At 41.9% G+C, this 12,855-nt stretch overlaps 1 protein-coding gene across 1 annotated transcript; it reads left to right on the top strand.

Moving 5' to 3' along the window:
- The first annotated feature begins 5 nt into the window (after positions 1–5).
- ism2b (isthmin 2b) lies at positions 6–11,759 on the top strand. The gene is made up of 7 exons (XM_046372667.1): positions 6–930; positions 1,029–1,153; positions 4,923–5,174; positions 6,348–6,681; positions 8,478–8,615; positions 8,737–8,805; positions 9,072–11,759. The coding sequence occupies exons 2-7, from the start codon at positions 1,049–1,051 to the stop codon at positions 9,587–9,589; spliced, it is 1,416 nt and encodes a 471-aa protein (XP_046228623.1). The 5' UTR covers positions 6–930; positions 1,029–1,048; the 3' UTR covers positions 9,590–11,759.
- Positions 11,760–12,855: the final 1,096 nt, after the last annotated feature.

The following is a 12,855-nucleotide window of genomic DNA, read 5'->3' as shown; positions in this document are numbered from 1 at the left end:
TCCTGCTATTATACAACATTCCACGTCGGCCACTCATTCACTCCGGTCTCAAAACGGTATTTTTGTCAAGCAAGTATGCCAGTATGATGACATAATGACTTGTTTTCAGAGTTAAGGAAAGGAGAGGAAAAGTTCAAAGAAAATTACATGAGATTTAAAAGATTGCAGGAACAAGGGAAATAATTTTACAACGTATTAGGGGAATATTTCACTGTGAAATGTGGTATTCAAGTTTGAGTATTTGATTAAACTGAGTGTTCTCAGTGAGTGAGTACATGTCCATTTCACGTCGAACGTATGTAGCCTATTGAAGGTTCTGTGTAAACTAAACCTTGTACCTTATCATGAACCTCAGGGGCCCAACTCACCCCCCTCCACACAGCTGTGAGCAATAAGCTTCCCACCCCCAACTCCTTCAGCATCAAGCCTCTGAATGCGTGCGTAAAAGGCAAGTTTACCGAAACCGGTTGGCTGGGCTGTGCGCACACAAACGAACACACACCACTCGAACCGGTGGATGAACTTCAAGCTGGATAATGGATTAACGCATCAAACAGATAGCAAAAACGCATAGCATGCTATGAACTCCAGATGTCAATGTATTGGAAGAAAACACCCACCCACGAAGGAATGACTCACAGTTTAAAGTAGTTGAATAAGCGAGCGCCGGTGCGGACGGGAAGATTCTGCGTGGGGTATTTGACTTCTTTCTGGTACTTAAAGCTCTTCCAACTGTGGTTTTTATGGGGAAGAGAGGCGTTGAGCTCGACCCGCCATACGGACTGACAGTTGCTGCACGAGGCGCTGGTGCCAGATATGGATAGCGCGCGGGATACCTCGGGACGCTGGTGCGCATCTTCATAAAGTGCGACACTTCGAGACTGACGGGGCCTAAAACTTAATCTGTTCTGAGTCAAAGTACCTGACAAAGTGAGGACGAGCAGGACGCAGTTGCAACTTCTAAACCAGCAAGTTAATTTAGGGAGCATAGTTTGAGAAAAGCCACCAAAACACTTTTACCTTCACAGGAAACTTTGAAGCAGAGAAGATGCGTCAAGGGGTCGCGTGGAGATTTCAGATGCTGCTCGTGATTTGGTCAGTGTTTAGTTTGGGAACAGGGTTTCCTGCCAGACACAAGAATGTTGGCCACAAGGTAAGTTTTCTTTAGAAATTATGTGTTTTCTTTACAACATATTACAAAAAGCTGTCATGTCCTAAAAATCACACCTGCCTCTGACAAATCCTTTTCTTTTCTTTGTAAAATGGTGTGACGGTGCAGGTTTGCTAGCTGTTGTAAAATGACGCTTTTGGTTCTTATTGCTAAATACAGTACTTTCATATTAATGTCGACTAATAGTCTCAATTTCATAATAACACTGCAGTATTATAATATTATCATATCATAAAAAAAAGTTTCTAAAGGATAATTATGTTATGAATGAAAATAAACAATTCCCATGCTAATGTTGCGTGATTAGTAAACTAATTCTTTGGTGCCTCATGGGAAAAATATTATGGCTTGTTCATTTGTGAACGTATGAACAAATGATCCATCCAATTAAATGAGCTAAAATGTGAGAATTTTCCTGCGTGCTGCTCTCTCTTGTTGCAAGGCTCTCTCCATGTATAGTAAGGTTTGCCATCACGAGGCATTCACCCTGCTATAATAAATCCAAACTCCTTCCACATACACACACACACACACACTGTGCAGTCTGTGTGTACGGGAATGTTTGTGTTACACACGGACATATTTGGATATCAAAGACTGTTTGTGTGTGTTTGTGTCAGGGTTCAGTTTTTTGCTTTTGAACTCTCTCTCTTCTTGTGTGGCCTCCCATGGATGCCCTATTGGGACTCTCTCTCTCATCATCTGTCTGGTGTCAAAGCAAAAAAGAGACAGAGGAAAAAAGAGGGAGGAGGGGTGAGGAGAACGCAATGACTAGGGAGAAGAAGAAGGAAAAAATCTCACTGTGGCTTGTGTGATTTCTTTCTTTTTTTTTTCATTCAACAAAAGGCTGTAGTAGTTGATGACTGTGTACGCTGGTCTGTGACCTGCTGGATGTGTGTCCGTAAGTGGCGGATGGAGAGGGGAGATTAGCAGAGGAAGAGACAAGGAGGAGGGGAAGCTCAGTAAAACGGGTGCCCAGTAACGAGATGCTTATGTAACCAGAATAAGGCGAGCCCTCGGCATCTCTCGCGCTGGAGCTCAGGTCAAGTGTCATTCATCTGATTGTTTACATTGGCTCTTTTTTGTGTTAATGTGGAATTTCCTGTTTTTGGTTTTACCCCCATCTCTCAGCGAAGAAGAAGAGAGGGGAGAAGGGGGTTTGTGTTGAAGTGGCCTCTTTTGCAAATATTGGGACCCGTTTGCCCTGACTGTTTTGTGTCCCTACCTCCCACACCAACCTCCACAACCTCACCCCAATTCCACCAGGCATGCATTTGTTGTCCCGTTTCCATTTGCTAAAGATGGCGATCAAAGAGCGTCTATAGTTTATTGTTCTTCTGTAATGGTTTGGAAACAGCCAAGTGCAGAGGCCTTTGATATCTGTGGGTGCATAAATCAGGGCTGCCACACTGCGTGCCTTCCCAGCCAGCCCCTTAACCCCACCACCCCACCGAATCCCATCCCTGCCCCTCACATCAGTCCCTGCTCCCTTTCTCCCTAACCTGAATGTGTGTCACCGCGAAAAGCAGCAATGACAGTAGCTTTAAATTGTCTTTTCAGCTAAGTGAAAGGAGGATTTAATGTTTGTGTGTGAAGAGAAAAGCAGTTTCCAGACCAGGCTGAGGTCCCCCACTGCATCCAGATAGTCTCCCTGTTAAACACACCACATGCCATCAGGCATCGGGCCTTTGATGGGAGAGGAGGGGAGCGTGATCAGAGAGAACAAGGGGGAGGAAGAAACGAGGAGGAGAGTGATATACAGGGTGAAAGAATACAGGATCCAGATGTGTAACAAGACGAGATGAGGAGGGTGTAAAAGTATGTGGCCTCTCTTGTGACTCTGGACCTTCTGTGTCTGCATGAGTGTGTAGGTGTCAAGGCATGTGTGTGAATGTTGGCACTGCTGGTTGTAGTTGACAGTAAGACTCTAAAACTAATAACAGGTCAAAGTAAAATGGATTATCATGCTGGAGGACTTCATCGGTAAAACCTTGTACCAGACGCAAGACATCAGGTGTAACATGAGAATTAAAAACTAACCGAGTAACCAACCAGTGCAGCATTTACTGCTGCCTTTTTACAATTATTTTTATTATAATTTAAGCTGTTGATTATTGTACAGTAAGTGTCAGTAGTAAAAAATCTCAGTTTCTCCGAATACAAGGATGCATCTTCAAATGTCTTGCTTTGTCTAGCAGTCCAAAATCTGAAGATACTCAGTTTACACTGATAAAAAGCAGCAAATACGGACAATTTTGAGGCCTTATCAAAGTTGCTTTGTTCTTAATATCAGTTCTTATCAATTATCAGAATAGTTTCCGATTTTCCAATTAATCAGTTAATGAACTGACTCATTATTTCAGCTCTACTTAGATTGTATCCAGTGCTGAAAACTGAAAAGTGGACCAGTTTACATCAAAAACAATATAAAATAAAACGTTCTCACAAAAATGTTAACATATGTACTGTGTATTGGCCTAAAAATAGTTCAAACAGACACTAGCATTCTGTAATACTTATTGTCAGTATTTGCAGTGGATAAATCTACAGAGAAAAAGGCTAAATGTCCCAAAAAGGTTATCTATTTGTCACCACCTATTTACAGATATCTTGGGAGAGGGCCAGCTTCTCTTCATCCGTCATTTATCGTGCTTGACGGGTTTCTCCTCGAAACAGGCGTAATGTGTTCACATGCTTGAATTTGACCGACCACATAACTTCTTTATGGGACAATCACAGGCGGTCAGTGAAAGTACACCCTGTTCTAGAGGCCATAACTATAAATCACCAACCGTTGGGTCATTAATTCAGACATTTCTTCTCCTCTTTAGCCCCCAAACTGCAACTGAGTGGACCACAAATTGACTTAGGTCAATTCTCAAGGTCCCATCCAATCATGTTTGGGCCAATTTAGCATATTTAGAATGATATAGACATGACGGCAGACAAGGGTTCATTAGAGGGTTTGTACTTTGGTTTTGTCAGGCATGAAATAGATATGTGTTCTATTAGACATGAAACAGACATGCTGGAGAATCAGACCAACCAAAAATCCATTTTCAGTGCCTGTATTCCAGATACAGTACATATATCTACGATTCCCCACAATTATAATGCCACCATTAATCACCATTATTTCAGAGATCAACATCTCCTCCTGTTCTTTTCAGTAACTGTAAAACCTGGAAGATCAAATTAAGTGGTGGCCATAGTGGCGGCAGCACAGCAGGTTCAGACACACTCGCACCAGCCCAGGGGTCCCACGCCTCCCAGGCCCTCTCATTAAAGCTAAAAGAGGATCTCTCTGGCACAGGCCCCTCTTTGTCCATGACTTGGATGCCATGACTATTGTGGGGGGAAAAAAAAGAATGAAATGAATGAAGGCTGGTTGGTCACTTGGCTGGTTAGCTGGATGCCTCAGAAACTTTTTGGAATTGCTGACCAAGCTACGAAGGTTTAAAGATTTCCTCTTGGAAACAGAGCATTAATTGTTTTTATGCTCATCAATGAGATTTTTTTTTTTAAATGATAGATCCTCTTTTGTCATTAGCCATAATATACTGGCTTTTCAGTGTCCTGTTGTCTCTGTTGCCTTTGTTCTTTACATCAATAAAGCTGGTGTCTGCTTACAGACAGCATAGATCCAGGCTTTAAGGCATTTCCTGTCACCCATTTTCCCTTTAATCATTCCATTAGGTTATTGTTTCTGGTGTATACAAACTCTATCTTACATCTTAACTTGTACTTGCAGACTCATACCCACCCGAATCACAGTGGCGGGGTCCAGTATGTCCCTGAGACTTTGGAGCAGCAGAACCAGGTCCAGAGTCTCCTGCCTGAGCCCCACAGCCACCAGAGGAGGTGGTCCCATCCCCAGCACCGCTCGGTTGGTGTTCTTCCACAGCCGGAGCCTGAGGAGGAGACTAAGCCCTTCATCCTGGATCTCAAGAACTTTCCAGACCTGGCCAATGCTGACATTAACTCACAGAACCCCAACATACAGGTGAGTCGGGAGAGGGATGGTTACACATTACTGTATTTGGGGACACTGGATATGCTTTTAATTTTTAAACTGAATCAGGAATACCGCACAGTTTGCTTTTATATACAGTCAAAAAGACACATTCTTTTAGCACTAGTCTGTCTGCTGTGTCAGTCCTGTAACAAATAGATGCTAAGTTATGGGTTTAATAAAACCATCCATGGAAGGAGAACTTGGGCATGTTTTTTTTAATCTTTTTTTTTTTAATCTAAAATGATTTATTTGTTTTTCTGTCTAATCTTGGATACCTGGTTGCTTCTTTCTTAGCTGCTATTTAGTTAAATAGTGTTATTGGAAAATGGTCTCTGTAATCATGAACGTTAGCCATTAGATCCTCATCATGTCCTTCTAAATTGACCCCAAAAGTCTCAAAAAGTCCTCTGTTTAACTTATCTCATGGCAGTTATCCTCTCCAACTCTGGTCAGTGTAATCAGGATGTGGTTAGAGGGTCGTAATGATGCTGGCCTATGTCTACATCAAGTACAGAGACCAATCAAATTTCTGATTACTTTTCATGTAGCATATAGACCAGATGTACCATACTTCCACCAAAATATTCTATACTAAGGATATATTTAACTAAGACCAATGGCGACATTTCCAATCATCATATCTTCCCTAACGGTGAAATTAATTTCACAACAGTTAAAGTTAAAAAGTTTTTGCTTGTGGTCTCCCTGTCGCCTGGTCTTCACATCAACCGAAGTATTGTAGCATCTAAGATGAGTCATATTGAGGTAATGAGAGGTAGTTATCCATAATAAATGCTCACATTCTCTCCCTGAGAGGATCGCTTGATCGGCTGAACGCTCATGCTCACATCTGGCTGGCTGACTTAGATCCTGGAAGCGGATTTGTCTGCTGAAAAATGCACATTTGAGATAGTTGATTTCTTGAGAAATCAACTAAAGCTACATGAAAGTATTGAATTTTTCATAGCAAAACTAGACGGTTCAATCGATTTTATGAACTGATGTATGTCTTCTATTAAGTTATGCTACAATTTGTAGTCTTTGTTTGCGAGTTTAGAGTGTGAGTTTGGAGAGAGTAGTTCATCTCCTCGAATAATGAAGCTGACATGAATATGTTCCTGGGTTACTTCAGGTCGACAGCCTCTATCATTTTCTATGCAGGTAACCATTGAGGTGGTCGATGACCCCCAGATGGAGGTGGAGATGGACCTGGCCAGGGAAAAAGACTGGCTACCTTCATCGTCCTCCTCCCCCTCTTCCACAGTAGATTGGCTCGGAGGCAAGAAGCTTTTCTGGCCCCTTTTCTGGAGTTACACCGACGCAGATTCCAGCGAGGACAGCAACAGTCGGTCAGGCGTGGAGGAAACTGGTGAGGAAGAGGAGGAGGAAGATTACTCACTGGATTATGGCAGCGAAGAGCCTTTACCCAGCGGAGTGGGTGGAGACTGGGATACGCATCGGAACGAAGGCTGGGATCCAATGCAGAACTATTATGGTAAGGTTTGCCATGTGGTACACTCGAAAGTAAAAGAAAAGCAATTGCTGAATTTAAGAAACAAGAGATAGAGAAAATAGGAGTATCTGTATGGAGAGGGAGAGTGAAAGAGAGACAGAACGAGAGAGAGAGAGAGAACAACAGAATGGCTTAGGAAGACTGCACAATAACTGTCCTCACTATCAGAGATAACCAAACGATGCCAGCATGCGAGGCAGCATGAGCACTCGACCATCAGGACATTGTGGTGTAGAGGCACTTTGAAGTCGACACTGGTCGTGCGGGTTGCAGAGGCCTGCCTTTTGAAGATGGGTCCGATGCGCTCGCTAATGGCAGCATGAGGCCGGCACTGTTCCCTGGGACAAAACAGCCCTCTGCTTGTGGACAATTAGAGGGCAGATTGGGAACACAGAATGACAGGGGCCGTTCGGCCGGGCCTTTCATCCTCCCCAGGACCCCATGGGCACCCCCAGACCCTGGCGGCCCTTACTGCCCTGTGTGGCTGAGCCTTTTGAGCCAGTTCAAGAATTTCGGGGGGCTTTCAGGGCCCTGCATAACTTTTACAGTTTTCCACCCTCTTAATTCAGCCTTCCTCTGGTGGGAAAAATGTTGTGTCTCAGCTTGCACAAACCACTTATTCAGTGGTAAAAACAGTAATGAAAGAGAAAGAGAAAGGTGTACATGGTAAATGAAAGGGAGAAAAGACAGAAAAGAGAAGAAGAAAGAAAAGTTTGATGGGCTGGGCAGAGGGCAGGCCAATGTGTATTAGTCCTACTGTAGGTCAGAGGGCAGTGAAGCTTCTTTCAATTAGCTTACCACAGCCTGAAGCTTTCATTTCCCACAGATACCAATCTACGGTATGCTTGATTGATCTGTTTGTTTTTCGGTTTACAGTTTTTGAAAGTTGTACAAACCCCCGGTGTAGGTGTCTAAAAACCTGAGCAGTTTTTAGTCTTTGACCTTGTCCTTAGTCGTTATGCCTCTGTATAGACTTTATCTGTTTGACCGCTGTGCATGTATACAAGCCAGCAAACGGCAACAATGCCTATTAAGTGGTCACATCTAAGGACCCGGCGAACGTAAATCAAGGATGTCTGTCTTAGCTTCTTCTGTAATTAAGACTCTCCTGAGACCTCAATCCTGTATGGCCACATGGGGAGTTGGCAGCTCCCACAAAGTAAAATTGGGTGCTCGCTACACCCAAGCTGGTATTTCTGCACCCACCTCGCCTTTAATCAAGAATGACTTGTTTTCAGTGTTATTAACACCACAAGGAAACATGGTGCGGAGGCGGACAGCCACAGCACAGCTTCTCTCTCTAATTTTACTGAAGTCTTCTTAAAAAGAATATGGGTTTGCATGGGAAAGGTTAGACCAGGAGAAAATTGTCATTTATATGGACTGAGACGGTCCAGAAACTTTTTATTAGACTGCTGAAATACAAGCTGAGTTCACTTCAACAATTAAAATAAGGTTGTTGTTTTTCTTGTTTTTCTTTGGGGTGGGGTTACATGTTTTTTTCATATTCTCAGTCAACTATTTGAAGCTTCTTCATATTAGCTTGTTAAATACAGGGCATCTTGTCATTGTAAACTATTCCTGAAAGCATGAAATAGAGCCCCTGTGACCGCAAATTTAAGTCCTTGCTTTCATTATGTATTCCTCTCGTAATTCCTATGATTGTGTTGTAATATGTAAATGATATTGTGCTTTAATACTCATAGAATTGAATAATTTTCCGATGTTATATGTTTGAAATGTTTCAATTGTCCTGTCCTCTTACTCTCTTCTTACAGAGAAGGAGACAGATGAGTGGACCCCCTGGTCTCCCTGCTCAGTGACATGTGGACACGGTGAGAGGAAGAGGACCAAGTCCTGTGGCTACTCCTGCACTCTGACCGAAGCCTCTAAGTGCGACCTTGAGCCTTGTCCTGGTGAGATTGTATTTTCATTATAAGAAATCAAAATAACAAAATAAAGTGTAGTATTGAGGCACATGTGTTCTGCCTTCCCAACTGTTTTTTAATCTACAGTTTACTACTCTGCTCCTTGTAGGCGATGTCAACACTGTGGTCGAGCCTTTCCCTTTTGAGATGGAGAATGGCACAGAGCCATTTGGAACAGGTGAGTTCTTTCATTGGTTTAAAAGATCCATCCTTATTGTATACCCAGTCAGACGCATATTGTAGTTGTAGGTATATAATAGTACCATCTTTGCAGATAGATTACTGTAACATGCCTCTGATATGCTATCACAGGGTAATGTAGAACTGGCTTGCTCATCATAGGCATAAGATTCAGATGTGACAGCTGTTTGTGCTACCTGTAATGTTACCATAAATAACTGTAACACGTAATTTCATGAGGTATTGCTAACCTCTTTTCAAAAGATGTGGACAGCTGTGAGAAGTGGCTCAGCTGTAAGAGTGAGTTCCTCCAGAGGTACCTCCACCAGGTCTTGTCTGAGCTGCCCAGCTGCCCCTGTGTGTACCCCTCTGAGGTGGCGTACACTGTGGTCAGTATCTACGATGAGACTCATGGCCGGCAGTTCCGCTGGCGTGATGCCAGTGGCCCCAAGGAGCGCCTGGACATCTACAAACCATCAGCACGTAACTGCATCCGCTCAGCACTTTCTGGCGACTCATCTACTCTCGCAGCACAGCACTGTTGTTACAGCGATCAGGGGCGGCTGATCACACGGGGGAAAGGCGCAGGCACGCCTAACCTGATCAGCACCGAGTTCTCACCTGAGCTGCACTTCAAAGTGGATGTGCTGCCTTGGATCCTGTGCAAGGGAGACTGGAGTCGCTTCCATGCAGTGCGGCCACCCAATAATGGCTTGAGCTGCCCAGAAAATCCCCATGAAGACGTGTTCATGAATGAACTGGAAGAGGCCAGGGAGTACTGAGGGACCACAGCCAAATTTACCACTTCACTCACAGAGTCAGGAGGCCCAATCCTAATTTGAGAGGAGACTGTCTACCTTGAAAGTTATAAAATATTACATCTAAAACATGTATTATGCATTAACATGTACTGACTCAAGGGAAATGCACAGTTGTGATTGGGAGATTTGTGGGAATGATGGTACAGTGTGTCTGTCTCAAGTTAGGATTTGGCAGAGTGTCCTGATATCAGGCTCGTCTGAACTGAATTGCAAGAATGGAAAAAATGCGGCGTACTCCCATTGCCTGCCAACCTGTTCTACATCTGGCATGACATCAAGCTCACGCTCTCTTCATATTCAGTTCACTCTCCTGGGTGCGTGTAAGCGTGATGTTTTACCTACTGGCTTTTTTGGTTTCCTGGAGTGCTTGTGATTGACAATAGCAAACCATCCTGGCCATGCTTCTTGTAGATTTTACCTAAGGAAATGTATGAATGTGGGCTGGTTATATTGATTCAACAAACACACATGCATGAGAGGAGTCCAGCAGATGAATATCCCAACTGTGCTGCTACAATATCAGATCTTTCAGGTTTTACATATGGAATTAAGGGTAATAAGAAAACAGGACATCAGATGACCCAAAAGATGCCAGATGCATTCGCAGTAATGTACATTTCAGACTGTCCTTTGGAACACTAAAAGTAGTAATGTTTTAAGAATTTGGGATCTCAATCAGAGAGGTAATATAAAAAGATCTGAAACATTCTGCTGTCGCTGTCGAGCTTGCTAGTGAGAATTATGAGAATAGTCCTTAATAAGTAATTGTACGGGAACAGCACATTTGATTTCAAATCTTTTGTCACACAGATTGATTTCATGTGGTTCTTCACATTTTCATAGCCAGGAAGATTTATGATCTGGGTGCCAAAGAGTTAACAATCAGACTGTTGGTGCTTGTGTAATTCCAGCCTCCTAAGTCTCTACAGTGCAAATTTAAGTAAAATTAATTTCTACAGTGAGTAGATAGTGCTCATAGATATGTCCACACAACGTTCTCAGGGGGACTAACTGACCATGATAAACAAATTTGTTCATTTACCTCGACAGTGGAGCATTATTGGAACTAGTACAAAGTGTATTGGGGTAAAAGATTAGTAAATGGAATGGATGCGTAATCCAGATTGGAACTGATGAACAGATAATGCTTTCAGTAAGCAAATGGAACCCTTATAATTGAATAGGAGTTGCTGATGAACTGTTGTGTGGTAAAAAGATGTCATTGCTGTCGAAAATGTTGGCTTAGGGTCTTTGGGTTTATGCACAGAACTTGATTGGATAGAAAGGACATTCCAACTAAATAAATGTTCCTGAGAGGCGTCGTAGTTAGATCCCTTATCCTGGCTAATGTAGAATATTGGTAAAAGCAACATGGAAGTAGTCACCAACAAAAAATATTTCTTTCACTATCAGGTTAAGTGCAAAGGACAGAAAAAGGCCGATGTCTCTTATTGAAAAAACAGTGGCAGAGATCTTAAATTTACTTTAAATCTTAAAACTCCAGGAATTGCCCCTTCTATCCAGTCTAATTCTGTGGATGTTCGCTCCAAATCTTTTTCAGGAATTCTGTTTCCAGATTTGTACATGCAAACAGGCATTTACATTTTGGAATCACTGATTTTAAAGGAAGGCACTTTATTTAAGGTATATATATGTGTGTGTGTGTGTGTATATATATATATACACACACACACACACACATATCAAAATGTACTCATGTTTGCCATTTGTTGATGATAGTGTTATAGTGAAGGGAAACTTGCCAGAAATGCTGCATTGTTCTATGAAGGTGCATATATCAAGTGTTCTGTTGAGGAAAGCATGATCTTTTTGTGATTTCTGAATCTAGTATTACATATATGGTGTTGTACAGTATTTATTTGTCTGTTCTCTTTTTTTAAAGTTTGCTGAAGCTTTGAAATGTCTACTCAACATGGTGCACTAATCGGACTGAGAAATGAAGGCACCCATTATCAAAAGGGAAACCACTTGCCCTCATAACCTCATCTCACTTCATACAGCATCGTCAAATGTGTCTGTGTTTCATTTTATTTTGTACTGCAGTGCTCTATGAATATGTTGTTGCATTTATGCTGAAGAAATATATAAAGACCTTGCATTCATCATCTGACTTCTTAATGTGTCGTTTCTTTTTCCACCCTTTAGATACTATGTAGTAGTGCCAAGCATAGCATAGTGCAGTAGAGCAAAATTCCTTGAACACAACTGGCTAGTTATGCTCTTTATTGACTGACTCACCAAATGTTTCCATACCTTTCCTCTCCAACAAGACAGGTACAGTGCTGCATGCATTCCATTAAAGTGCAAACATGTCACTTCCTTGATTGCAGCAACAGGGTAAATCTTAAGATAACCAATCAGAGATACTGCACCGAGACCAGTGAGAAATAAAGTTTACCAGACTACCCAAACTATTCTTTCATATATGAAAAATGTCTGAGAGTTCCTTCATATCCTGGCAAAAGCAAATGATAGTTTCATATAAAAAAACTGTTTGTTTTGTTGTGAAAGGGGCTTGTTTGATTTCTTATGAAGATTTGATGTAAAGACTGATACCACTCTCATGGCTGTACAGTGAATATGAGGCTATAGCTAGCAACTAGTTAGCTTAGCACAAAGACTGGACACGGGGGAAAACAGCTGACCTTGTTCTGCCAAAAAGAATCAAAATCAGTGGATAGTGAAAACCATGGATAGTGTGGGCAAAAATGTCAGGGACCTCAAAGTATAAAGCACTCAACCAAAAGGAAAAACAGGTAAAATTATAATCTGTTACAACATCATTCAAAGTGATGAATCTTGGAACTCAACTTGGGCTGGAGAGCTGCCACCCCTGAAGGGAACTAGAACTATACCTGCACTATGCAAAAAATACACACCACCATCAAGAGATGCAAATGGCATATACAAATATTTTCTAAACAGATATTTCTCCTGCTCGTTAAAAACAAAAAAAACCTGTCTACACAACTGCTTTATGAAATATTTCATGTACACACGAGAATTCAAAAATAATTCAAAATGTTCCAACAAGTAAGCTGGACCAGCAGTCAGAAAACCATCAAATATCAAAGAAGAATACTCTGACCATGAGAACTGAGCTTATTCTATTTATTAAAATACCTAGCAGTGGTATTCAAACAAACAAACTAGCAGTCTATTGTTTTTTGATTTTTTTTTCTTTTACACTATTTTTTTTTTTTTTT

This window comes from Scatophagus argus, chromosome 19 (assembly GCF_020382885.2).
Source record: "Scatophagus argus isolate fScaArg1 chromosome 19, fScaArg1.pri, whole genome shotgun sequence".
NCBI classification, from domain to species: domain Eukaryota; kingdom Metazoa; phylum Chordata; class Actinopteri; family Scatophagidae; genus Scatophagus; species Scatophagus argus.
This window is presented reverse-complemented; position numbering and strand designations above follow the sequence as displayed.